The sequence below is a fragment of the Epinephelus moara genome, chromosome 3 (assembly GCF_006386435.1).
Source record: "Epinephelus moara isolate mb chromosome 3, YSFRI_EMoa_1.0, whole genome shotgun sequence".
NCBI classification, from domain to species: domain Eukaryota; kingdom Metazoa; phylum Chordata; class Actinopteri; order Perciformes; family Serranidae; genus Epinephelus; species Epinephelus moara.
Genome location: NC_065508.1, coordinates 4,916,322 through 4,944,295, shown reverse-complemented (window position 1 = coordinate 4,944,295; position 27,974 = coordinate 4,916,322). Strand labels below are relative to the sequence as shown.

The 27,974-nt window shown below is 40.4% G+C and overlaps 1 protein-coding gene across 1 annotated transcript in view; it reads right to left on the bottom strand.

The window, feature by feature from the left end:
- Positions 1-425: 425 nt before the first annotated feature.
- The window catches only part of LOC126387854 (polypeptide N-acetylgalactosaminyltransferase 10-like), an 88,683-nt gene continuing 61,134 nt past the window's right edge, over positions 426-27,974 (bottom strand). The window contains exons 5-14 of the mRNA XM_050040579.1: positions 22,870-23,055; positions 19,459-19,642; positions 16,062-16,179; positions 9,311-9,418; positions 5,350-5,571; positions 2,668-2,784; positions 2,375-2,524; positions 1,292-1,526; positions 934-1,092; positions 426-824 (exon numbers count right to left, since the gene is read on the bottom strand). Of these exons, the coding sequence (XP_049896536.1) occupies positions 1,362-1,526; positions 2,375-2,524; positions 2,668-2,784; positions 5,350-5,571; positions 9,311-9,418; positions 16,062-16,179; positions 19,459-19,642; positions 22,870-23,055 (1,250 nt within the window). The 3' untranslated portion in view covers positions 426-824; positions 934-1,092; positions 1,292-1,361. The remainder of the gene's footprint in view (positions 825-933; positions 1,093-1,291; positions 1,527-2,374; positions 2,525-2,667; positions 2,785-5,349; positions 5,572-9,310; positions 9,419-16,061; positions 16,180-19,458; positions 19,643-22,869; positions 23,056-27,974) is intronic.

Below are 27,974 nucleotides of genomic sequence, written 5' to 3'. Positions count from 1 at the left end.
GAGGACCCATCTTACTCACTGCAGGTTATCTTATGTGTATCATCTTAACTATAAAGCACATGTTTAGTATGCCTAATTCTGGGAAGTCATTTTGCATACTATGACTGAGTCATGTGGAAATAACAACATCAGCTACTGCATGGTGTTTACAGTGTAGGTTGCCTGCATCTCTTAGACGGTATTTGATAAGATATGGGATTAGGTTGCTGTATAAAATGAACTGTACTCATATGTGTTTTTTCTTTACTTGCAAAGGCTATGGGGAGTAGTGCCCCACACATTTTGCTAACCAAACAATCATTAGAAGGTCGGAGAATGTGTGTTTGCCATTACTGCTTAAAGGAGAAGGAGAAGGAGAAGTCAAGTTACCTGTAAATCATCAGACAGCAAAATATTGTACGTATTTTAATAAAAAAAATCATCTCACAATAGAAACTGACATAAAATAACTGTGTTGCTTTATTGCTCAGTAGGAAAAAATTGCACTTTCAAGATGAGTCTTTATAGATATATATAGTCTTGCGATGCGTCTGCACACTGTGCAGGAGTGATTGTTTTATGTTTTGCTTTTTTTTTTCATATCTTGCAAAAAGTCCCACATTTGCTTTTTGGTACCTTGGATGAAAACATCTGGAGCAAGTATTTCCCATTGTTGGAATTGTTAAGGCAACAACTGAAAAAGACAAGGTGACAAGACAATCCATTAAATACAGCAGAGTTCGTGTTTGTGTTTCCGACTCTTGGAAATTCTTGAGGTCTGTAAGAGCTCTGTTGTTTTATTGGATTTCCACAAGACAATCAGGTTTCGATGTGGTTCTCCCACCCTGTGGAAGGACAGAATGCAGACAGTGAATTAAACTTTTTTGTTTTAAATCAGTTTTTCATCACAAATGTGGTGGCACTGGTGCTCAGGTAAGCATGTCTCTTGTTTACCTTCTTCCTCATCACAAGCTCATGATGTATGACTGTGTTCTGGTTGTTGGGTGTGGTCCGACCAGCTCTTCTGCTCTCAGCCAGCACGCTGCCTTGCTGCTGTACCACTGGGAATGTTTCTGAAGCGGCACGTCATTCACTTGTAGCTTCCAGTCTTATCTGGGAACATTGACAGACAGCTTACAGCTCCTCAGACAATGTGTTGTTCAATTAGACAGGCTGATATTTAACAGTTCAAAGAATCAAACTGCTGCTTTTCTTATTAACAATTCCCATGAAAAGTTGATTAAAGTCAACTGAAAGCATCATTTTGCTTCTGACAAAACAGTAAAATACAAGTTACTGTTGTATTACTCACCTGATCAAAGGTGATCATTGTTTCATGGCCTTTTTCTTTGGAAGACGCCTTATCTCATTGTCCAGTGGCCTCAATTAGCGCCCCGGTTGAAGTGCTCCAGGACGGTGGCGTTGGTTCTCTCAAACAGCCACTGCTGGCTAAGAGAGGAGGGGTCGCACGCGTTCATGAAGACTCGCCGCTCGCTTGGGCTGCTGTCGATACAGCTGTTACTGACGGGGTGATACAGACTTTTATCCTGGTGGAGAGTAGTGAAAAGAACAAACAGGTAGAACATGGCATTTATTTCCTTCTTGATTAATTAATGAAGCAGTATCACATAGGAGGGAGTGCGGTTGTGCTGTATATCAGCACAGTTGTGATTCGGTCATAGGTAACAGCACGACCTCGAGTTGTGATAATGCTTTTATACAACATTTCTACAAGCGCCATTTATTTATTCGTAACAATAAAAAGCAGCAACAGGTTATGATTTGTTTGTTTATTTCATGATTTATTTGGCCCCACCAACACGAATGGTTCTGCATCTTGACTCAGACTGGACTGTTGCCAAACAACACATAAACATTAGTGCACACTTAGTAGTTGCTGCTCTGTGTAGGTCGACACTTACCACAGACCAGCTACTTTGTATCATGATCACATACATCACAGCTCCATCTGTGTGTTTCCATTTATTTTGCAACCAGTGAAATAAGTCTGTCAACAGTCACTTTTGTGGCATATGTGTAATGCCAGTCAGCACGTTGCGTTGTCTCCTGAAGTCATATGAGCATACCTGGAGGTTTGCAGTGAAGTATCAGGCTTCTTTCCGTCTCGTCATCCTTTTCTGACGACTATTAATCATTTAACTCAAATGTTATCTCTGGAATATGTTTCTCTTTGTTGTATTAAGTTTGTTATGACGACCCTTAATGTAGGCTAAATAACGGTAAACGTGATTAATAGCTCAGAACACCTGTAAAGCAGAGTGAAACATGGAGATTCAAAAGTCCCAGTGCTGTTATACTGTATATTAGCACTCATGGAGTACCTCCATTTTATACAAGAAATGGACTCCAAAGTCTCCACTTTCCTCTGCCATACCTCTCTGTAGCGCCACAGCTGGTTCCCCTTCATGCCGTGACAGTCGTACAGGGTGACGAGACTGTTGTGGGAGACGGCATCAAAGCAGACTTTCCTTGTGTGCATGGGGTCACCCACCCGGATATCCTCCCTCCAACCAAATGTTAACACCTGCAGAGAAGACGTGACAAACATCAGACCGTGTCTCTCCTCTGTTGTTCTTCCTGAGGTTTGAATCATTGTTTCCCTATGGGTTCAAAAATTGAAACCTCATGTGCCATTTTATAAAAGGAAGTGTTAAGAATGACCCTCACCTGTCCATGACTCCAGGCCACCTCGCCCCGTCCTTTCACACAGCTCTCCAGGCGGATGGGACTCCCTGACACAAAGTGTTTGATCTCCATACACATCCCACTACCCACATTCCGGATCTAAAAAACACACACATGAACACAAGTCACAACAACAGGGAGTGCTCTTTAGTCATGGACAATCATGGAACAGGTCCCATCAGATGCTGTTTGTAATCCAGCCAAATCGGAATGAAGCCTTCATGAGTCCCTGTGTTTTTAATTGAAACTGTACCAACGTGAAACACTGATTTATTAAAGATCGTGTGTGTGTGTGTGTGTGTGTGTGTGTGTGTGTGTTTGTTAGCTTGAGGCCCTGCTTGGAGAACATTCCCCACTGTATTTCACCAACATTTCTTCTCACTTTAGTATCTATAAAATGACATCTGGGTAAAAACTGGCTTTAGATCTGCTTAAAATGACCCTATTTCAGTATATCCACTTTTACTTGTGCCCTTCTTTAACAATTATTTGATTTCACCTCTTTTTGAAAATCCCAACTGAAATGTACCTGCATTCTAGAGGACTCTGTGATGTCAGTTTGCCGTTCGTTTGTACCCACAGAAATTTAATGTTTTTGTTTTTTTTCACATTCTTGGAAGGGCCCAAAGGCATGTTTGGCCCCTGGGTGTGCACCCAAAATTCTCTGATGATAGTTGCAACATGCAGGAGGAGAAGGCAGAAAAATGCTGTGTTATTGCAAACATGTTTCATCACTGTTTCTTGTCTGTTGTTTCTACTGAGAATTTTGCTATCGCTATCTCCAGCTTGATTCACACCCCTTTTGCAACGTGGAAAACTCCCTCTAGTCCTCCGTTTTTGTTAAGTCAAAATCCTGTGTTGAATTGAACATGATATGTGCCTTGCAATGTTCACCTTTGTATGCAGCACACTTGCATCATGTAGTGTTTGTGCTACATACAGACTGCTTTGCAACCCGATCAAATCCTCACACCAACAAATGTAACTCTGCTACAGCATCACTAGTAGAGAAATTGTTTTCCTTCCCATGTCCAGCTTTAGGTACATGTCTCCACTGACCTTAGTTGGATGAGATTTGCACAGTCCATTTCTTGTATGAACCACACAATACTTTTAACAACCTACATACATAAAGTCCATCTCTGAATTCACCGACAAAGGTAGACTGAAGGAAGCAGTTCATAGATTTGTCAATACTGTGCTACCACGACTTGACTCTGAATAATAATGATAAGCTCACCAAGTATAGTCATGGTGAATACACTCATTTTAATCTGTTAGGGTGTTCTGAGTTCCAGAGATGGAAAAGAAGCCTTTAGGTATTCAAAAGTTCTCCAGATGATTTAAGGGGAGGTAGAAACCACTGACATTTTCAAAAATCACTGCTTTAACTTTGCTTTTAGCAAAGGAGCACTTTATGCTCATTTCTTCCTACCTCTGTTATTGTTACTCTTACTTTTTTCCCTGCAGATTTTCTTAAAATTTCTGAAAATCATAGGGAGGTAGAGAAACTTCATCAGTTATGAACAGATTTGTTAATAATAATAATAGGTGGGAGTTCATGCCTTATTACCCGAGTCAGTCAGGTATGTATTTGAGCATATACAGTACATCTCTGAAATGAAATGTGCAAATAAAAGGCTATAAAGTTTGATGTAATGATGAGTTCAAGAACTAGAGATGTGCTACTTTCTAAGGTCTTATCCATCCCAGCAGCTTTTTATTGATACTTGTTAAGAATAATGCTGTGTCTCAAAACACATACTTCAGTTAGTACACTTCCATGTAGTACACTATGTGCACTATGTACCTATGTACTTATTGGCGTAGTGCACGAATTTCGAGTTTGCGGTACCAAATCATTACAGACTGCTAAATTAACCCAATAAACATACTGCTGGCTTATATCCAACAACAGTATAGTGGTGCTTAGTGCAAAAAACACATGTATTTGTACAATGCAGCGACGCTCACAGTCGCACAGTCCTCGGCCACCATTTCCAGTTTTAAAAGTGGTCCCTCCCCTTCTGCTACGTAGCCAAGATGGCGACCATTGAGGGCGAGAAGTGTCCATAGTTCCACACTAAACTTCTTGACCGTTTTGAGTGCACCATCCTGGTACTCATAGTGCACTGCATTTTTCCATACTTCTCAGTGTGAAGGCACTTATGCACTCAAAATAATAAGTGTAAGTACAGAAGTACGCAATTTGAGACACAGTGTAAGTTAAGTTAATTAAGGTAAAACCCAGCTCTCACCAGATGTATCACTTCAGAAAGACACTGGACTCTAACGTCAGACACATTAAATTTTGGTTGAAGGGAAAATTATAATTTTTTGTTATGTGGACTTTAACATCATGATGATTTGCGGAAATTGGGTTTTGTTGTCCATACCCTACGACGAAATGTTGCTTGGAAGGTGTCAGATTAATTACCAACACAACAATAAAACAACAAACTCAACGTCATCTGTTGTGAGTATTCTACGTAAAATTGACGGTTGCATCAGGCATTGTCCTGACATTGGATTTTTGTCAGCTGGGATTAATAAATCCAAATTTGTGTATATTCCTCTGTACATTTTCCTCTCCATGCAGTTGTTGAATCTAACATCTCGCTTGGACATTGTTTCCCCACACTAGTTTCCTAAACTATTCCTTACTTCTCCCCATGCAGCAGCAGGAGGTTCCACCATTGGGTAGTGTTTGGGCAGATCCCAGGCCACCTCGCTCATGAACCACTTGAAGCTCTTGCAGTTGAGGCGGTTCCTCAGCTCCTTCTGGGCCGTCATGTCACCCGCTGACAGGTGTCTGTACTCGGGCCGACGCTGGTAGACGTATTCGGCGTATTCATCCATCCATACCTCTGCCACACGCTTTAGGTTCTGAAATCAAGTCAAAGAGCGAGTCAGCCGCATATATGCATTCACTAAACAGCCCACTTTTCTCAGCAGGGATCTGAAGTCTGACAGAATGTCTTTGAGCCTCCCACAAATAAACACAAAATCCCACCATCCTTGGCAGTGAGGTTGATCTTGTGGAACCACATTGGACTGTTTTGTGAACATAAATGTTTACATAGTCTGCTGTTAGTACTGTAGATTGGCCTCAGGGAGTCTACTCTGACAATGGAATCCATTTATTGACTGTGCCTCAGAATAACCCAACTTAACAGCAACATTTTTCTACTTTGCTGCAGCTGTTAAAACTCTTTACCACTGAAATTCATTTTGAGCCAACTGAATTCAAGCTGACCTTATCTGTTTAGCTGGAGTACTGCAGCACTTCAATCAAATGGAAAAGTGTGAAGAATAAAGTAAAAAAAAAAAAGTGCATCCCTGACAATGAAACGGGCTATTTCACTTTTTGCAGAGAATTTATTTTTAGTACCTTTCTGTAAATGTTCTCCTTCATCTGAGGCTGATTCAGGACCATCAGCATTCCACTGAGGTCCAGTTTAAAGACTGTTGGTCAGAATAGAAAGTCAAAACAAAGGCCAGCGCCTTTCCGTTGCATACTGAGCCATGCTCCAGGCTGCGGCAGAGGCATACATAATGAATGGTGCTCGGCTACACCCCAGATGATTTACCGGTTTTAGACAATTTCTCATTCTGTGTAAGTACTTTGAAGTGTACAAGGAACAAAGAAACTTAAGCTCATTCTTCACAGCAACACCTGCAAGGGCCATAAGTTGTAGATAGTGGATACACTGCATACTACTGTCTCTCGTCTGGTGGTCTTTTGTTAGTAGTTGCTGAGCTGACTGTAAAATTCTCTCGAGCATGGAGGAGAAAGAGGAGAGTACTTAGTAGAGGACGTACAAAGGAAAAACGCTGTCATTTGTTAAAGCGCACCACTTAAAGACTCGCTGGGATGATGCTTGTAACTGTATGTAACTGTCTGTTTATTTGTGTGCTTAAGCTTGATTAGACAAAAGTTCACTCACTCATTCTTGTTAAGTCATATATCCAGCGACATCTAATTTTGGTTCAGTTTCACTGTTTAAGGATTCATAAGTTGCTTTTACAGTTTTTGTTTGTTTGTGTTTGCATAAAAAATGACTTCCCCAAATCTATTTTACTCCAATACCAAAGTATTTCCTGAGATAAATTTGGTTTAACACCAAGTCATATTTCAGCACAAATCCAAATATGCTGTTTTTGCCGTTGCGTGAACTTAATTTAACTGTAATTTAAATGCTGAAGAGCCCCGTGTGTGATGCAGCAGAATACTAATAAAGTTCAAATCAGTTTTGCTGATAAGATGGCACTTTTAATATAGCACGAGCATAATTGGATTTTGCCTCATTTATTGTTTGTTTAATCAATAAACCTTACTGATAACAGCTTTTTAAAGAGACACATGAACAAATAAAGAGCCATGAAATAAAGAGGAACTGCGACTATAATGGGACTGTTATAAACATGTGAGATAATGTATTGTTGCTGTGAATGAGCTTTGCAGTCTGTGCCTTTCAAAGGCAAAGATTACCTAACAATGGAATTGTAACATTCAGAGCTGATGAATGGGCAGTATTAAAATGAACCAGACCTCCATCTCAGGATAAAAAAATGGTATTATTACTACTTCAAACCACTCAGCCTGTAAAACGGCTGCGCAATGTCTTCAGTGGCTCTAAAAGGAGCTTTATCAACTATGATGAAAAATAACCCTGATGATGTCTTCATGTTGTCTTCAGGGTCAAGCTTGGGCTTAGAGACTTTAATTTCTTAACAGACCTGCTCTACAAACCTGGGGCATTTAGACTGAACAATGTTAATTTTTGTAAGGCAGGTACTGTCTAACAAAAAGACTGAATTGCTTTATTAGAGTGTAAGATCCAGGGTTTTGGGAGCTTGGCCAATACACGGCACTAAAAGTTTCTCAACCTCAACATTAATTTGGACCAATATTTTTATACTTTTAAGACCTGCACCTTTATGAAAGTGCAATATAAAATTGCAGGAATTGTCTGAAATTAGTAAAACTAAAGACATGGAATTTATGTATCACAATATAGCCTGCATTACAGCTGTTTTATATGGTTTCCTGTTATATTTTGTATTTGTCCTATACTCTCAGTGTAAGGACCTTTGATTAGTTAGGTTTGACCTATATTCATCCCCTGATGATCCACATAATTCAGTTCAAATATGGAGTTTTGTAGTGTGGGGCACCTCAGAAATGTTGCTAAATCAGAGGCACAAACATTACACATACTATAGGTTCCACTTCTCTTAGTGGAGCTCAAAGGAGTGTCAGACATCAGATGTACCCTTTGTTTTATGCCACCAGTGCTAACATGATTATACAAACATAGGATCTCAAATGTTTAACCTTTAAACCTCTTACAAGTCCTCTAAAACGTACCTAAATACAGCGAAAATACCAATCAATGGCATACCTTAAGTAAATTGAAGGCTCTTCTTGTTCCATTTTTAGAATAGGCATGTGCATGGCCTCATCTGAAAGTTCACATTTGAACATTTTCTCCCCCACAGTCAAGAATCACTGTATGTGTTTCTGTTATCGAGTCGAATAAGTTTCAATGAAAGATTTTAATTCAGCTTAATTTTACTTATTGCCTATTTATTTTTGCCTGAAATAATAGGTTGAATAATAACAATATAAATATGAATATTTAAAAAAGACCTTTCCTCCTTAAGGTAACAGAGTAGCCATTTATTTATCATTTCTGTGCATTTCTAACAATCAGATGCAAGGAGTTCAAACCTCCTGCATAAGTTTATGGCTTTTGATTGGCTATGAGACCAGGAAGTGTGAGGGATGCGTTCTGCCTTCAACACAGATCCTCTTTGGCTATCTAGCCATAGCAACAGCACTGAAAGCTCCTGTTGGCTTAAGTGAGGTGTCGATGAAAAGGTCAGGAGTTCACCTTCATGTTAACAACAAGTAACAGGCACATTTCCATGTGAATAGAAGAAATTATGGATAATATATAGAGAAATATGAACATCTGAAATGATGCAATGGCAGTTCATGGATGTCTGTGAATGTAATAATGTTTTTGGACTTAATAGTTCACTGGATTTATATTGTTTGGACCTTTGGGAGTGTATGAGAACTGCACAAGGACCATTTCTGTTGGATAATATTGATCTATGGATTAACATAACGCTTATAAATGAGTTTATGACTGTTAATTTGTTGTTGTTGTTTATTTGTCTGACAGAAGCGATTATTAAACCATTTGTCGTGGTTGTAAATCATCAGCATCAATGGAACTGCAAGGAACTATAAGTTGAATGAGTAAACCACTTCAACACAGTAAATACAGCAGTTGCTTGCATATAATAATCATCAAATAAAACCTTATGAGGACCCATAGACAAGCTTTTGGATTTCAAAGAGGAACAGCCAATACAGATCCATTGTGCTTCGATTTGCCCTGCTGTCTTACAGATTAATACGACTACAGAAAAAAACAAAAAAACAAAACACATCCATTGTTGTGAAATAGATGTAACAAAGGTGATGTGACAGCATTGTACTAACACTGCGCCCTCGTATCAGACTGTTATAGTACATGGAAAATCTGTGACTGATCTGCTGTATTGTATTTGTATGAACCACGGAGGCATACAGTACAGCGTGAAGAATTACCTTCGCCAAGCTGATCCCACCAGGGACCTTGTAGGGGACGTATTTTCTATAGATGTGTCCTACCCTGGAGCAAGGGATGTCCTCCATCCGACCACCACACATCCACACCTACAGAGACACACAGAGAGCGAGACAGCTCTTTGATCAGACTGATCTCTGTTGTATATAGAACCTTTGTCCAGCTCAGCATACAAAGACAGAAAGTTGTGGAAAGGTAAAGGAAGGTGAAGGAAGGAGACAATCTAGGAGATGAGCAGGAGACTGATGGCTATGAAGAAAGATGCATATAGTACAGTGGATTTAACAGGCTTATAAATCCTGGGAGAATAGGAGGAGAGAGGAGTGAATTTGGAAGAAGAGGCAATAAAGATGAAATGGCAGGATAGTGGAGGAAGAAGAGAAGACACCAAAAGCAAATTATGATATGATAGTGACCTGACTTCACCTGAGCAGCAGGGTCAGATAAGAGAAAGACTGGAGTATAAGTCTTTGGTACAGTATCTTATGACAGTGCTTAAATTTAGCTGACTATGAAGAAACAATAGAAACTGCAGACTGGCTCCTCGGGAAAATCAGTGCATGCTGCCGGTTTGAAATATTAAAATTATACAATTAGATTTAAGTTTTAAGAACTCTAATGTGCTTGTCGCAAGTAAAAACAAACCTTCATTTCCAGCAATTTTATCTCGTTTATTTTCATTTCCCTTGTCTATCGCACAGACCAGAGACATCCAGCAGTGGCTCCTCATTTTAATCCTTCAAATATAATGGAGACAACAGTGAGGATTCTTTTTCTTGGCTCGCGATGTTGAAAATAAACCTTGAGAAAGAAAGGGAGGCATGGAGGATGACGATGAAAGAAGGACTTAGAGACAGCCGGCGAGATGGGAAAAGGGTTTTGTTTTAAAGACAATAGCAATATGAAAAGTGGGGAAATGAAAAGCTGGATTTAAACATGAAAACAAACAAGTTAAATTTGGGAAGACAGAGGGGTAACACTTCCAAATTGTTTCTGCACAGCGGTCCTTTAATATGCTATTCGAAGGTTAGAGGCAGGCTGAAGCTGCTGAGAACGGGAACTGCCCATTGGTTCGACAGCCCATTGGTTCGACATCCCATTGTTCCGACCATATTAAACTCATTGTTCCGAAGTCCGTTCCGAAATCATCATGATGCCCTGTGGTTAAGGTCTGGTTAGGTTTAGGCACAAAAACCACTTGGTTAGGGTCAGGAAAAGATCATGGTGTGGGTTAAAATGAAAAAGAAAGTGACAAACACATAAGCCGTGAGCCTGCTCCGCCTCAAGCCTGTCGCGGCGCACCATATGCCTGCCGCGAGCCGTACAGCACCGCGGACAGTCGGACTAATGGGATGTCGAACCAATGGGCTGTCGAACCAATGACATGGACCCCTGAGAACATGGGCAGGAATGATATAACGGCATCCTCTGGCCTAATAGGACAGCAGCCTTGGAACTTTACAGACATAACATCATTGGTGACATAAGGCAGACGTAACTGCAATGGCTGGGCCATGTGTTTCAAATGGGCCCAAAGGTTTTGACTCATCCAGGAATAAGAAAACTTAGAAGACCAAAAATGGCCAAAATTTTTGCATCTCTTTGTGGTCATTGTAAGTGCTGTTTCATAGATTCTGAGTTCATGATACAGTGATAAGTGACGTCATAATTCCGTGCAATGAATACCCAAATAAATAAATAATTAATTTGATGTCAGGTTAAAATGGATGTGTTAAAATCTGATGTGAAACAGGTAAAAGCTGATGTGAATTACTACAAATGTTGTAACAACATATGCATTAGTTCATTGTTTAAATTATATGGTTTTGCCCGGAACTAATGTTCCTCGTTTGCAGTTCCCCTGTGATCAAGTTCAACGTGGAACTATATACAACGCAATGTGTACGTTGTCTCATCAGCCTTTGCTATTGTATTCATTCAAGTTATGTTCACGTCTGAAGCTCTAGCAGATGGTTATAGGGACTTTAAGAAACCTCCAAGAAACTTTCGAAGGACTTTTCAAGGACTTTAAACCTCTTGAGCATCATTTTGTGTTTACTTTCGTTTTCATGTCATGTGCCTCATAATTTATTGAGATATTTGTACTGTGTTTATTCATGAATGTAGTTCTCACGACATAAGGCGTGATGGTGTGACAAAGGTGAGGATGCAGCAGAGAAACAAGACATGCCCAAGCAATAAACGCTGTGGTTTTGTGTCTTTTTGAGGTCATTTTGTATCTTTGTTGGTTATTCTCTGTCTCTTTCCAGCCCCTTTGCATCTTTTTCTGGTCAATTCGAGTCTCTTACTGGTCTGTACGCATACAGTAATTTGAGTGAAATTTTACAGCAGATGAAGGCCAAGGGGGCAATGGACACTTTGGGCCCTTGGGTCTGTGCCCGGTAGGCCCAGTCATTAATCTATTCATGATTAAAGCCTATAATATTAAAGACTTAAAAACAACAACTTGTTGCGTTTTTTCCCCCCTTTGTTTCTGGGCATATCGCAATTGACCGGACAGTGGGTAAAACCATATGACGTTGGGCACTTTTCTGTGCTGAGTTGAAGTTTTCATTCAGGGCACTCCTGCAGAAATGGAGAGGCATATAAAGCAGTAAAAAGCAATGCCATCAGAAACACAAAAGCAGCCAGCTAACTCTCATTGATGACAGCTGCAAAAATGAATAAGAGAATCCCCAGAGAATGAACCTTGGGACCTTTCTCCTGAAAAATGCACATTTGCTCTTCAGCTAAAACTAGAGCCGCTGTTTAAGGCTACTGTGGCCTTTTAATTCAGCCTATGTTCAAAATTCCTTGTTTCCCTTTTATTTGAAACATTCTCACTTACTCAGAGCCAGTCTGTACTGTTACAAAACAACTCGCTACATGGGAATAATTTCAAGCACCCATTAGCATTAAACATGTTACCAGAGTCACTGAAATATAGCATATACTGAACTATATGTGTTAATGTTTTATTGATTTAAAGACACCAATACAGACAATTTGAGTTTTAGTTGCACTTTTAGTCCGTGCTGGATTTTGTCTTACAGCATTATGTTTTATTCATACAGTCGGAGTGAAGTGTGTTGTTCTGTTTCTATCAGCTGAGCCTGTGTACACTCTTGTGATCTGAGTTGGTTCACTGGTGGTGGAACTTCATCTGCAACAAACCATATAGAGAGTGGCTGTGCTGCAGTGGCAATGATGTCAACAAAGGGCAGTGAAAACTTGTTGGTTATGTCTGGGTGGTTTGAAAGCTTCCACTACATGAATAATAATGACCCAACCAAGGCTGGCAGCAATAAATGTAAAATCAGGATATGGGCCATGAGGCATTGGACTACTTTACCCACTGCACAGAATATACCCCTCGCCCCATTATCACTTCCAGCTCTGTCCAACACAACAGTGCTGATTAGACCGAGCTAGTAATGAGCCTGACCCAAGGCTTTAATCTCAAATAATTTTAGGAAGCAGACAGCCATTAAGAAAACTAGAAATTCAGATTTAGATGTTCGCAAAGCATATTTATTATTATGACAATAAATGCGCCATGACGTCAAATCAATGCCATTTGCATCTTGTAACAATGTCAAGCAATTATTATCATTATTATTTATTTTCTAATAGGTTTCTAAATGGAATATGGTTCATATGAGTAATAGCACTGAAGTTACATGAATAAACAAAACAACAACAGCAAAAAAACGTCATGTATTTTTTTTTTAATATATGCTTTTAGAAAGTTTTTCTGCCATCCTTATGCCACTTCATTTTTACTCTGAATAACTTTTTCTTTTTTTTGGCTCCATCCACAGAGGTTTAATTATTTCCTCCTCGAGAGCAGCTCTGTCTCTGAGAAATGTTTGCATAACTGAAACAATCTGCCGGGGCGATTAAAAAAAAAAAAAAATCCATCAGTTTTATGCCGCGCACTATCCTCTGGCTCAGCATGTGAGGTCATATTATCACTGTGCTCTGTGTGCCTGCATGTGCTGACATTATTTCACTGTGTGAGTTGAAAATGCTTGACGTTCCCACATAGCAGTGTGACCAAGATGGAGCTTTAGATTAGCTGTACCCGTGAATGAAGTGATTGTGTTTCACATGCGAGCAGGGCCAGGCTGTCTGTGGGAGCAGCAGTTTGGATGTAAGGATTAGTATGAGAGCCTGTTAATCTTTTCACCTCAGGAGACTGGCTGTCTGCTCCGTATCAGCTAATGGGGATCTTAATAAAAAGGATACCAAATTGAATATCTGAGGGCATAAAGTAGACTTAAGACGCACAGCTAGGCATGTGCTGATAGCAAAGTTTAATAGTATGATAAGCTTGGCCAAACTAATAACCTTGGTATTGGATATTATCTCAGTAATTACTTAAACAAGATGAAACACTTCAAAACAGCACTAAAACAGAAGAGTTTTCGCATCAGGCTCATCTCTGGGTCACGGCCTATGTTGGCTAAGGCCTACTGTTTTATAGTCACAGCTTTAAATGTACAAAATCCTCATCTTTTGCTCACTGTTTCAAAATAAAGAGATCAATTGCAGGGTTAGCTTTACATTTTTGGTTTAAGGTGGAATTATACTTCTGCATCACAGTGTAGAGGAACAGTTGTAAGTGCCTCAGGTTTCGGAATTGATTTTCTTTGATTATATACCCCCAGGAAATTGTGTTGGAAATGGGTTTGAGATTACTGAGCCCTCCTTTAACTCTTGATATCTGCAGGGTTAACACTGCCATTGGAACAGTTGTTAAAGTGCATCGACAAAATACAATGTTGCCTTCCAAAACAACCCATATGAGCATTTTCTAATGCAACACTGCTTTCACAAGGATGTCACTGACTTCCAACAGCTGTTACAAATGACTGTTCAAAGAAACCTCACATGAATTTCCTCTGATCCACCACTGCATTGGCTAAGGTTTGGTTATGTTTAGTCACAAAAACGACTTGGTTGAAATCAGGGAAAGATTGTAGTCACGATTAAAAGAACCAGTAGGAAAGAGGAAACAAAACAGAAAGCAGCACCCTCTTGTAAAAACGATATATATTAGAATAAAATAATAAGAATTCTAAAACAAGTAGAAAAGCAAGTCATTTTGATGGACGTTAGGGAATATTCTTCTCTGGTAAAACCCAAAACATGAAGGTCAGACGTCAGCTACACAACAGCCTCCAAGGAGATGGTTTCAAGTTGTTGTGGGATGGGACCACTGCCAATTTCATAACTGTTTCTAAAACTGTCTGAGTTTTTTTTTTCTTTAAATCCTCATCAGGAAAACCAAAAGGGGATATTCAGACTGTCTTCTTCTGTAAGCTCTGTCATTGATTTTGGCTGATGGAGAGAACATGATCACAAAAAGGTTTGCTTAATTAGAAGTGAGGAGAAAAGAAGAACGGTCCCATGAACATTCTTCCTCCATTATATTGAACTTTCCCTGATGCTGAATCTGGTCTTTAAAGAGTACACCTGCTGATTTTGTAACCAACTTTGTATTAAAACATTTTGGGTAGTATATGTAAATCAACTGTGGTAAACGTCCTTCCATCTAACCAGTACCCAGATATCCCTCCTCGCCCCCGTCATCCGAGTTCTGCAAGCTCTAGGACTGTTGCTCAAACAAAAAGCTGTACTTCCACATTTTCGTATTACCTCACCCATGTCGCCATTACGGAAACAAACAGTATAGAAGCAGAAGAGACGGACCTCCCCCTCACTTTCTCTTTCTCAAACTCGGACCGAATCAAATTAAATGTTCAAACTAAGCAGTGCTAATTGAATATGTATCATGATTATGTTACTGTATTGCCTATTTCTCGCCTACAATGTTTTTAGAAACATATTTTAGTGTCGTGTTAAGCGGGCACCATAGTGTTTCCTGCGCAGTGAAAATGGAGGCTGAAAAAACTGAGATCAAATGGTAAAACTAGACAGTGCTGATCAAATATAAACAAATATACAAATGTTTCCAGAAACATGTTTTAGCTTACTATTTAACTGTAATACGAGATCGTTTCTTGCCGATCTGCCGCCATTGTGTCAAACAGACGTGCTTGCATTTCGTCACCCACCAGCAGGAGCATTAATTGGTCTGGTGCGGCGCTGTGCATTCTGGTAGTTGTGGGTTTTCTCCCTCTTTTGCAAAACCGCCTTTTTTTGTGTTATGGTTATATAGCACCACTTTCAAAAGTGTTTGCATCATTCCACTGCATAGACATCCTAGTTTTATTAAAAGTGAAAATACTTCTTTAGACGTGAATAACCATTGCCTGGATTTTTAATGCTGCTGAGCTATTGAAAATGTGGATGAAGAGTAACCAGAGGGAAATTCTAATGGATTTGAAGGGGAACATTAAAAACAGAGCAGGACTCTTAAAAACAAATAAAGAGGGTGTCCTTGAAAGAGAAGAAAAGACAATGATAGGATTATTTGGGAACTAAATAAATATCTAAGAGGATATATATTATCATTATTATTATGTGATTGACCCTAATGCAATGACGGAGTCAAAAGGAGTCAGAATGGTTGGTTATAGAGTGTTGAGTAAAAACAGTAAATTCAAGACATCCTATCTGCAGCATAAATTGAAATTTAAATAACAATAAAAGAGCATTAAATTCGCCAGTGGTTAATGAACAAAGAGAAAAATTATTGAACTTTTTGTCCACAAAATATAGAAAAGTGTGTATCTACAATTTAACTGTTGTTGTGATCATTTGTACCTTGAAGGAGATCTCGTACTGTTCTCCTCCCCAGATCTCCAGACCCGTGTCATAGCCTCCCAACTCCCAGAACCACTTCCTGTCCACAGCAAACAGCCCACCTGCCATCACTGGTGACCTGCAGGACACACAAAATACAACACACACTCACTATTTGCAGTGCATTTTGTACAACAGAAACCGTTCCATTTGTGCAGAGCGGCAGCATCATTTTCCACTTCTCACCTACTAAAGAAAACATCTGAATAGATGCAAGATTTACTCACAAACATCTGCAAGTACTAACAAGATCCCTGAACTCATCACTTCAACAGAGTCAAATGAACAAAGATGGAGAGAGAGACAGCGAGGAGACAATCAGAAATCATCACTTCGAACATCTGAAATGTCAAAAAATGTCTACAGCAGGGACTTCTCAGGAGATAAATAGAGGTAGACATAAGCAGATGACAGACATTGAATCATGAGGCACTATGAAAACTTCATCCTTGTAACTTCTTATGGGTGGTGCAAGGTGTATCGGTGTTTCACAAGGTTATATGACATTCAAATGAGGTTTGAAGTAAACCAAAGATGCATGCTTGCTGTACAGAAAGGTCCCTTGTGTTGGAAATGTTGTGATATTTTTTTTAAATATAAAATGATGGAGATATAAATGTTCACCAGTAACCAAGAAATTTGGTTTGGAACTAATCGTATCTATCCAATTAAACGTACCAAACTAGGGTCTGTATGCCACATCTCTAATTCAACCTGAAAGCATACAGCAAACAAAACCATTGAAGCAACATCAGCCATACAACTGTTTAGTTTGCTTGAAACAAACTAAACTTATGAATCGTAGGCTGAATAGTGGATTGTGCTGCAGGAGTGGTTTGAAAGTTTTTTATGTTCTTTGCTGTGCTTCTGGGTCTCGGTTGGAATCCACTGCAACTGCTCTAAATCCAAGCTGACTGCAGCTGCTGTCCACCGTGAGGGAGAATCAAACTTTTCTGAGCCACCTTTGTAAGGCTACAGGATTGAAAACTCATATAACAAAAACAAGAACAAAAAAAGGTCTGAATAGGAGCAAGAAAACAACACAGAGATGCAGACAGCGAGCCAGAGTTCATGTATTTATGGTGGCACTATTTCTCACCAGATAATGAAGATGCACTTAGCAGTGCAGAACCAATTAACCCACTATAGAGCACTGTGGCTTCTGTCTGCTGTGACAAGCTCTGTGCTGCTGAGTGCAGGGCTTGTTAGCCGTTGTGTTTCTGCTGTACGTGATTGTAGCTGCAGCACACCTGAGGCAGAAAAACTGGGGCAAGAGGTGCAGACACACAAATGTATACTTAATTTCTTGTGAGACTCTCCCTACACGTGTGTGTCTGTAACCCGATTACTGTGACACTGATCTTAACAATCACTCAAAACGCAATTGTATTTTTCTCTTGTTCTTGCAGTCCTCCTCAGTGCAGGAATATCGCCATACATGCTTGCAGGTGCACCAGGTTGTCATAGTTACGAGCTTTTCATCAGGTAGACGTCGGAGGCAAGCAGCCAGCAGGTAGTCTGCTCTCGCCAAAGTCGTCCCTGAGGAGGATCAATTAAAGGCAAACAGGGCAGCTACTGTACTGTCAGCAGTGAGGAACACTCCGGGGCTTCCCACGCCTCATGAGCAGTGAGCACAGATACGAGTCCCGTGGTGATAACAGCCAGGTTTCTGAAGTTTTCTTTCTCCAAGGGTGAAAAGGATGAAATGAATGTAGCTGTGATTACAGAAACCTATGTACTGTACTACTCCCCGGCATTCTTACTTATATATTTATATATCTTAATGCATCTGACAAACAGTGTTGTCTTTAACACTCAAGCAGCTTGTTCACAGTACTTGTTCTTTTTTTGTAATGTAAGTAAAACATCGTTTGCTGTACCTGCTGTGGTTGTGCTATCCTGATGGAAAAATTACTGCTACAGCTAAACGATGTGCATGTGTGAGTGGCTCTGTTTGGCTCTGTGCACAGGGGCTTTGTCATGTTGAGAAAAAGGTCTTGAAAGCACACTGATGGCTGACCGCATGTCCACATACTTTTGGTCAGTATAGTGTATAACCACTATACCAACTTTTATCGTGCAACAAAGCAGCATTCCAGACAAGGCTTTTTTGCATGGTTTTTGCCTTTCATGGTGCAGACAGCTGTATAAATAAAGAATTAGGTGGATGTGTCTGATCAGACAGGCACATCTGGTGTGGACGGTGTTCTGGATTCCCATTGGCTGAAATGGTTTTACTGTAAAGCAGCTGCAATCAGATCACACACAAGTGTTTGACTTTGCTTGGAATAATGACCCGCTGCTAAAAAAAAAAGAAGGTCTAAATCTATATTAGTATAATTTTGAGCACAAAGCATTAGTTTGAAACATTACAAGGGAATGGACTTAATTACCACTGAGACAAAGTGAAGCAAAGGAGTAGATGGAGCTACCAGCTGTAGAAACTTCAGCCTTCGTGTGTTGTATTAATTAATCAAGAAAGCTAATACTGCATTAAAAAACAACACATTGTGCAGCCCTAATTATCCTCAGAGATGATATTGTGCATGGAGGAAATCAAATTTCACACTCAAACTAGTGAGAGTTTGTTTTCCACACATACATAAACATGCACTCCTTCCTTCCTCCCTTCCCCCACTGCCACATGGGACAGGAGGCAAGGAGGAACAGGCGAAGGCCATTTGGGGCATTTAATTAGCTGTCTGCAACACAGAAAAGGTCTGCTGTAGCTGATAAAGTGACTCCAGTCCACAGTATATAGGTTATACATATTAATAAGGGGGAAAAGAATCACAAATGGGCATTTGGCACCTGTTCGTAGGTGTCTCACACGTAGAGTGCTGTGGTACAACTGTGTGGCTGTAAGTCAGAGAACCACTGAGCACAATGTTTAATTCATGTGTTGACACAGTGTCTAGCTATAGTTAGAAGAGTGCACCAGTGAAGTGGCTTTTTGGCTTCCACTGTACTGACTGGTGTACAAGCACATGGGCTTCCTCCATGCTGGGCTCGCAGTTATAGTTCAGTAATGAAACACTGACTTTTAGCCTGTCCCCACCTCCTACACACTTTTTCTGTCTCTACAGCACATCCAGTGAGTGCTCAGGATGTCACCTGACATGTGGTAAATGAAGCAATGCCATCACCTCCACTAAAAGTCATCCTGGCCAGATGGAGGGGTGTATTTTTCTCTTAGTGTGATTAAGGGAAACAGCAAGGAGATACCAGACAGACACTTTCAACAGATCAACCCGTTAGAAGGAGAGATGATGAGTGAAACCTGTTGGAGGAGTATGAAACAAAGTTACCATCAGTGATAAAATACAATTTAATCTAAGTAAAGTGTGTTGCCACTCACTCAAAGGGTTCACTGGGGTCATCCCCCTGCAGCTCTGGAGGGATGGGTATCCGTTTGTAGTACATTTCCCAGTCGAACGCTCCTCGCATGGCGTCCCCCGCCTGCGTGTCATAGCCAAAGTTGTCATGGTCGATCACGTCAATCATTGGACACACGATGGTCTTCCTGTTCTGGGCGATTCGGTCTGAGAGACACAGAGGGAGGCAGATGGTAGATGTTTGGTTCAGTTTATGAAAAGCTTTTAAATGAAGAACCACAGCAAACAAACAAGGCTTTAATGTTACAGGACTTGGAGTTGTGTTTGTTTGTGTAAAATATGTCCTTCATCTACAGTGGTAAAGGAAGAAGTAAGTGGGTCCCCAGGAAGAAAGACAGTTATTACGTGTGTGTGCGTATGTCTGTTCACTGAGCTCTAAACCCATGTCGGACGCAGATCTACTGTCCTTGAAAAGGGTTGCCAGTGTATTAACTCAGTGACAAAAGGTCTGGAGAGGGATGAAGAACGGAAACAGCCCCTGCTGTCCTCTTTACTGCTCACAGCCAAAACCATTTCCACTGCTGAGGTTTTATAATTTGATTTTTAATAAATAATCTGATGTTTTGACCACATAGTGGTCCTTCACTTCAGCTCTTACAAAGTGGCTTTTCCAGATCAGACTGCATCCTGTGCCCCCTCACCGGATATTCATTTTGAAGAGTACAGATTAATGTCTATTTGAATTCTTTTTTCTTTTTTTTTTTGCAGCAAGTCTAGTCTGGTTTTCAAGCTCACCTTGAACACAAAGTATAAATATTTTCAAGCTAACTTATGAGTGAAGATGCAGACTTGCAGTCCCTTTGATTAGATGACATTCAGCACAGTTCTGTAGCTGTGTGGTCCTTTTTAAAAGTGATATTTCCCCTTCCTCCTTTAAATCGGAAATAAAAATATTTAAGGCTGCCCCCATAGTAGTCGGCCAAACATTAGTCGACCAGAAAGGTCATTAGTCGGCAAGATTATATTGGTCGCTTAGTTGCAGAAAAATGACTGGACCATGTGGGAATTTACTTTGAAAGGACAGACACAGGAAGTGGCCACGCCCAGCAGTCAGACAGGAGTCTCGTTACAAACCAATCACAGCCGACAGATATCTTTCCCTTCTTCTGTAAATATTCAGTCTGATAAACATGGAAAAGTTGATCATGTTAGTGCAGGGCTACCCAGAGCTTTACATCTCTCTCACGGATGATAGGCCTACACACTTATAAACAGCTCCCGGAAGAAGATCAGCTCTGCACTCAGGATTTCAGGTAAACAGGCTATACAGAGCTTGTTAAGTTGCTTAGCAACCTGAGGCGCAACCTGCCACCACATACTTGAAAAATGGGCAAAAAAGGCACAAGAATAGCGCCCAGCACCCGACCTCGCGTTTACCAGGTGGTTAAAGACGTGACGTGTACAGCCCCTAATTTCCAGGGCTGGTACCTGCAGTTATTCCACAGGGTAGTTAATAACATGTCGGGCAGGAAATCCAAAGTGTGGGATCATTTTGAGAAGGTGAAGGACGAACCCAAGGTGATATGTAAACTCATCTTCATTGGTCGACTACAAACATGACGTATCATCTGAAACATGGAAGTAGCTACATGCCCATTAGCCCACAGCGTCATTAACAGGCGGCTCGCTCAGTGTGTGACGTGCACTTGTAGATAAAATATAGGCCTATATTAATGAAGGTTCATTAGTACGGTTTTGTATTTCTCTGTAATGTAGCACAGTGTTAACAATGTTACTGATACTATTCTTTCTCACACCTTCAACTCAAACCACCAAAATATATCATTTAATAATTACATTATTATCGTTAACATGCGGGCCACTAGTTGACTAATGGCCCTAAATGACGACTATTGGTCGACTAGGAAAATTCTTAGTCGGGTGCAGCCCTACAAATATGGTTGTTATTTCATTGCCACACATGATCTGAGCCTACATTTAATATGAAGCTGTACTGATCATTTTGTCAAAGCCTCCTTACCCTCTCTCCATTATCAAAATTTTGAGTGTCAAAACATGTAACAAACACAATGACCGCCTGTTTGTGTTACACAGTGGCAGACACACACTCCATTCCCAAGAATTGTGTGTACAGCTTGACATAGAGGCAACATGGGTCATAAAGTTTGTTGTTAAAAGGGTTCCACATGGGACGGCGCCGTGCTGGGAAACGGAGCCGAACACGGGTCCTTAATGGAAAAAGGGTAATTGAGAAAGTGGGACTGTTGGTGAGCAACTCCATCAGCCAGGAGAGGAAGCGCTTAGTCTCACAGCAGGGGTGGTGTGTGAGTGTGTGTTTGTTTGTGTGTGTTCTCTTACTTCAATCTGTCAGTGGACCTTGACATTGAGGACATTATTTTTAAAGAGAGGACATGGTGGAAGATTTAAACTTTTCGGAAAGGCATGGATATTTTTGAAAATGAGATATTTTCATGAAAGAGGACATTTTAATATGAAAATTTGCTGGAAAAGGGGGACATTTTAAGAAAGACCTAGCAGCAGAAAACATGGCGGATGGCAACCATGATCTGAACCTTATCTGTATTCAGGAAATTCTGCTGTGACAATAGGTGGAATGGTTCTTCCTCACTGTTTGCATTAGTCAATGTATGTGTAAGAGGCAGATTAAAAAGAAGACATTGCTGATGTTCATGACTGCATCCTGTGTCAGCTTTCTTCACAGCTGAAAGTGGACTGATTTTCAAAGTTCAAATTTTATTGACTGAAACTAGGTATACTTTTAGTTATAGGTTATATTTGAGCTGGGTTTAAGAAAGGCTAAAGCCTTAAGGCCCTAACATACTCGGGTGGAACGTACGCGGAGGTCCGCGCGGACTCAAAGCGGACGTCCGCAAGCCCTGTGCGCGCAAAGCTCAGATTTTACGGCCGTGCGGACTCCGCTCTGCGCACCAGTGACTGTTCGGCATGTATTTTTCACATCGCGGGGATTTTTCGCGGGGATTTTTACAGGAAACTACAACGTGGAAGTGCACTCGACTATGAAAGCCCGAATGACTGCGGACATTCCTCGCGGAGTCCGCTCTGCTTATACTACGCCCGAGTATGTTCGGGCCTTTAGCATCAATTTGTTGGCTACAGCTTATGGATCTACCTCTAATGTAACTACAGCTAACTGTAAGGTTGTGGGTAAAGACTTCGAGTCATTCTTTTATCTGCTGGTTTGAAACTGAAAAAGCCTCGCTGAAGGGAGTCAGGCTGTTCAAGGAATAAAACATATCAAATAATTTTCAGTCCACTATGAATGAAGAGAACTTCTTATCACTGTTCAGCTGTGATGAGCTTTACATTGTATCTTAAAAGGACGTTTGATGTAACTGATCATTCACATCACTGTGCATGTGTTTGATCCTCACCCAGCAGTGGGGGCAGCCAGTTGACGTTGGCCTCACAGTGGGAGTCCAGGAAGGTGATGACTTCTCCTTTAGCTGCAGCGGCTCCAAGCAGGCGAGTCCTAATCAGCCCCTCCCTCTTCTTGGTCCTCAGGATGCGAACCTTTGGCATCCGCATCATGTACTCCTCCAGTGCTACCTTTAGGTGCTCTGCAGGATGGAAGAGATACAGAGGAGGGTGAGAACATTACTCTTATGTTCATTGCTATCATGTGCTATCAATTTTTTCCCCCTCTCAGTCCAACACACAGACACATCTTCCTCAGAAATTTCCTTGGTTCCCATGATTTATGAACAACATATCTGGTGTGCATTTTTTGACTCTGTTCATGGAGAAATCTGTCTCTACATGATGGACTTCAGTTTGTATGATTGCTTAAGAGTACAAAGTGGTGGCTGTAGAAAGAAGAGTGTGATTCCATAAACAGGCATTAAAACCAGCGGCAAATAACGAAACTAAATCTGGAATAATGGTTTGTCACCATGTTATTTATGTGTTGTTGTTTTTTTGTCTTTTTTTTGTTGACATTTTTACATAAAAAAAACACAACTTTTTGTAGTTTTTAATTTGTGAGATGAGCAGCATGTGCAACCATTGTAACTCACAAGAGCCTTGACTGATGCCATTAAAAATACACTTGGAGTAAGAGCATACAAATACTTTCCTGTTGGAGGACCAACGCCAAATTATATTTTCAGTGCACTCCAAAACTGATTAAATACATTTTAAAATGATAAAACTTGTTTTGTGCTACACCAGTGTATTTTATATATAGCAGTGTGGACATATATAATCAGGAATGAAGGAAACGAAACAGTGTCTATCCAGAATCCAAGGGACACAACCGATATGTTCAAGAACTTCACTGTATTTACAGCATATAGGTTGCAACGCTACAGTACCCTGTGATAGACTGGCAACCTGTCCAGGGCCTCTTGCCCAATGCATGCTGGCAGTTGGGACTGGCTCCAGCCCTCTGCAACCCTGCACCAGATAAGCGGTTTAGAAAATGGATGGATGCTGACTGCAGAAGCAGTGAAGGACAGAATCAGGATGGGTAACTTTTCAAACTACAAAAGTCGTACAGGCCCCCCAATGCCTTTACATAACAAATGTTACTCATAACTTTTCTTCCGTTTTCTCACTGTGGGATTGTCACATTTTTAACACAGACATAACAGACAGAACGTTAAGCCACACAGGCAATGAATCAGACTGACAAGCTGCACGGAAGTGTTGCTTTATTGATGCAGGACAAATGTCTTTAAATAAAAGAATGAATGATAGTTACATTGCATCAGTGAACAGTCTAAACAGCCCACAACTCTGTGCTGCTGACCTAGACGTGTATTGATTAATGACTAAGAGCCAAAACTGTACAAAATTTGCTTTAAGGAGAAAAGAGACAGGAACAAATGGATATAGACAAACTTGAATCTCCTTTTTGAGGACTAAAATCCAGCTGATTATCCATTATGTTGCTACATCAATGAACTTTCTTCCTGAATTGTGTTTTCTTGTACTTGCAACAATAACTGCCCTTGCAGAAAGATGCCAAAGGCAATATCAGCAATCAGCAGTGTTACTTTTAAGGACATTTAATGTTATTTATTTATTTTTTTAATTTTATATATTTTATTAATCCCCGAGGGGAAATTCAATTTTTCACTCTGTTTGTCAATTACACACAGGTCCGAACACACACATGCACAAACTGGACCTATACATGCACTAAGTGTAGAGATGTCAGAGTGGGCTGCCCATGACAGGCGCTCTGAGCGGTTGGGGGGTTCGGTGCCTTGCTCGGGGGCACCTCGGCAGTGCCCAGGAGGTGAACTGGCACCTCTCCAGCTACCAGTCCACGCTCCATATTTTTTTGGTCCGGACGGGGACTTGAACTTGAACTTGAACTTGACTTGAACAGGCGACCCTCCGGTTCCCAACCCAAGTCCCTATGGACTGAGCTACTGCCGCCCCCCAAATATAGGACAACCATGGGCCCTTGACTACCACTGTGATCAGATCACATCGATCACTAGGATCAAGTCTCTTTGCAAAGTTTAGCCATTAGTCATAGAACCAGGTTAGTTTAATGGGTTCCCTGAAGAGAAAAGAGTCTCTTTGTTACATGAGTTAGATGAAATCCATTCATGTTTTATTGCTCTTTATTCGATAATTTAATGGGTATAATTCCTAGTAAAATGTCCTTCATCCCCATCTTTTGATGGATGATCATTAAAAACTTGGGCCATGTTTTTGGAGGGTAGTTTTTGTGCCAGAGTTAGGCAGACCTTGGTAGAAGAGACATATTTCTTTGTGTGCAAATGAAAAGCTTTATATAAGAAGTTATTATCTGACAAGAGTTGTCTTCTCACGACAGTATATTGGGTATGTTTGTCGTGACAGCTGTAGGGTTGAGCGTCTAAACTTGATATTCTAATGAAAATGGCACAAAGTCACACTTTGACAATTAAAAAGGATTTTGCCGCCCATTCGGAGGACATGATTTTATTTATTTTTTTACACTAAAATTCAAATTTTTAGTATAACAGCGTGAGCCCTGAGCGCTCTCAGTGGTTTGAATAGAAATCATCCCTGAAACTGTCAAAACATGAAACATTATTTTGACAGATTCTTTACAAAAAGCCACAATACTGCCTGTTGACAAGAGTGCAGAGACAATGAGGACCTTTTAAGTTCATCCATTGGAAATTTTATTTACTTTCATGCCAATTGCAGATCTAACTGAGCTGAAGTTGACAGAGTTAGAGAAACACAAAGCGCTTGGAAAGGCTACCCTACGAATATAAAGACAGACGACCTTCAGCGGGAGGAAAAATAACAGTTAATTGTTTTCTTTTATGATATTCTAAGGGAGGGAGAGGAGGAAAAAACTTACAGGGTGAAGTGCAATGAAAAGGGGGAGGCTTAAAAATTGATATTCTCCAAACTTCACAGAGCCATGCCTTTCTGTTTCCATTCTTCCATCCACCCCAGTATCCTCACTCCCCCCTGTTTTTTTCTTTCTCTTTTCTTTTTGGTTTCTTCTTTTTATACTGATCCATTATGAATAAAACTATATTTTTGTCACAGAGAAACATGAAGCACCTTTAGGGACGAGGAAGGATCCTTTCTACAAGGGCAACAGGGAGGATGTGACAGGAATCATTCAGTCTGACCTAAATATTTCTCTCTGTTCTAACGACTGCTTAGAAGTGCTGGTATGCAAGGCTTTTTTCCTCATCTATGGACACTGTGCTTTTCTCTCAGTTGTTGATTTGTCTTCCTCTCCTCTCTGGATGAGCTGTGCCCCAGCGCCCTCTATTAAACTCTACTCTTTTGGGGGTACTTGACCTGTGATGTGGCACTGGATATATGTACAACGCCTATTTTCCTTTCCCACCAATCTTTGCATCCGTCCTCAGTATACCCACTTATTATGTGCAGGATGACTGGCGGTTAGAGCCTATTATCACAGGGCTGACACAGACTCCCATTCACACTCATATCAACACCAAAAGACAATTTTGAGTCCTCAGTTAACCTAACCTCCATATTTTTGGATGTGGAAGTAAAATGACACTGCTACAGTGGCCTCAGATTAGTCCAATTCAATTACTAGGTATCATCACGCATGTGAGTGGTGTTATATGTATACGACGATGATGATGAAAAACATTTCATGCAATTTAAATTGTTTGGTTTCTCATCAAGCTTTGGGGGTAAAAATGAGAAAGTGAATTACCTGTGAGCTACACCGGGGTCCTTTATTTTTTTTTCAATCTATCCTCCTGAGACCCTGTATCCTCATATGAGGACATCTCATTTTACTTGACCTTACACTTCATTCTACTTAACTTAGACCTGTTGTTCTTGTTCCTGAACACTTTTTTGTCCCATCTAGTACCCCTGGTAGAGCGCCGAGAAGACGATCATACTTGACTATCTAGATGAAGTAAAAGTTGTAACGAGGTTTCTGTCGGTGAACATGTAGAAGTATAATTTGCACAATACACTAATCCATGAAAAAACAACATGGCGGCCATCTCTGCCAAGTCAGTCTGCAGCTGATCCCAATATAGATGTAGACAAGGTCCAAAACTTGATCACATTAAATGGTTGTAACTTGTTTATCTATGATTAATAATGTTTGTAGTTTGATATGGAATACAAATGTGACTCATTTTGGTAACAGTAACAAGCTGAGACACTGTTTATTAGGGCTTACACATTTAAGGACATTGGGACAATGTTTCTTATGCTTCTTGGGTTTTACTGATTTCAAATAAGCCAGGAGAAATTAAAAATGCATGTAAAACAAAAGTTTGGGTCTCAGGAGGAATCGAGAGAATTGTGCACTCTGTGACAAGTTTCTGAAATTTGGCATAGTGTAAAGTAAAAACCAAGCTGGGAGATCCACAAATTTCAATATGGCCCTCACCGGAGATTTGGATCTGCTCCAAATTTTAATGGGTTCCATGTTGGACCATGTTATACCTCTCCACCAAGTTTAACACTATGCCAAATTTCAAAAACTTGTCACCAAGTGCACAATTTTTTCAATTTCCCTCTCAGCTAGCGATGAAACTTGTAAAACCATGTATATAATGTAAATATTATTGTTAAGGAAAGTATATTTTCATGTACTCGCAAAACCATACTTTTGTCAACCCTGTTACGTCAACCCTGTTACGCTAGAATGGTAACAGGGTTGACAGTAACAGAGTTGGTGGTAACAGGGTTGACGAAAAATGTTCTTGGCAGCCATGACTAGCCATGTGGTGAAGGTCATGAGACCACATGGTGTGCATTCATTAGAGGCTTAAATCATGTTATTTATGTACATAAAAATTTCTAACAAATATCTTTTTAACATGTCGTCTTGTGGAACCAGGGCTGACACAATGAGCTTGTCCCCCTCTGTCAAACATTATATAACTCTAAGAAAAATCATGAAAAGAAGAGGACACTTATTTGTCTTTTCACCAGCATGTTCACAAAAGGAAGCTGATTTCACTCCCAGGAAATGATGCAACTTTCGGAGCAGTCCATTATCTCAGAAGGGGTG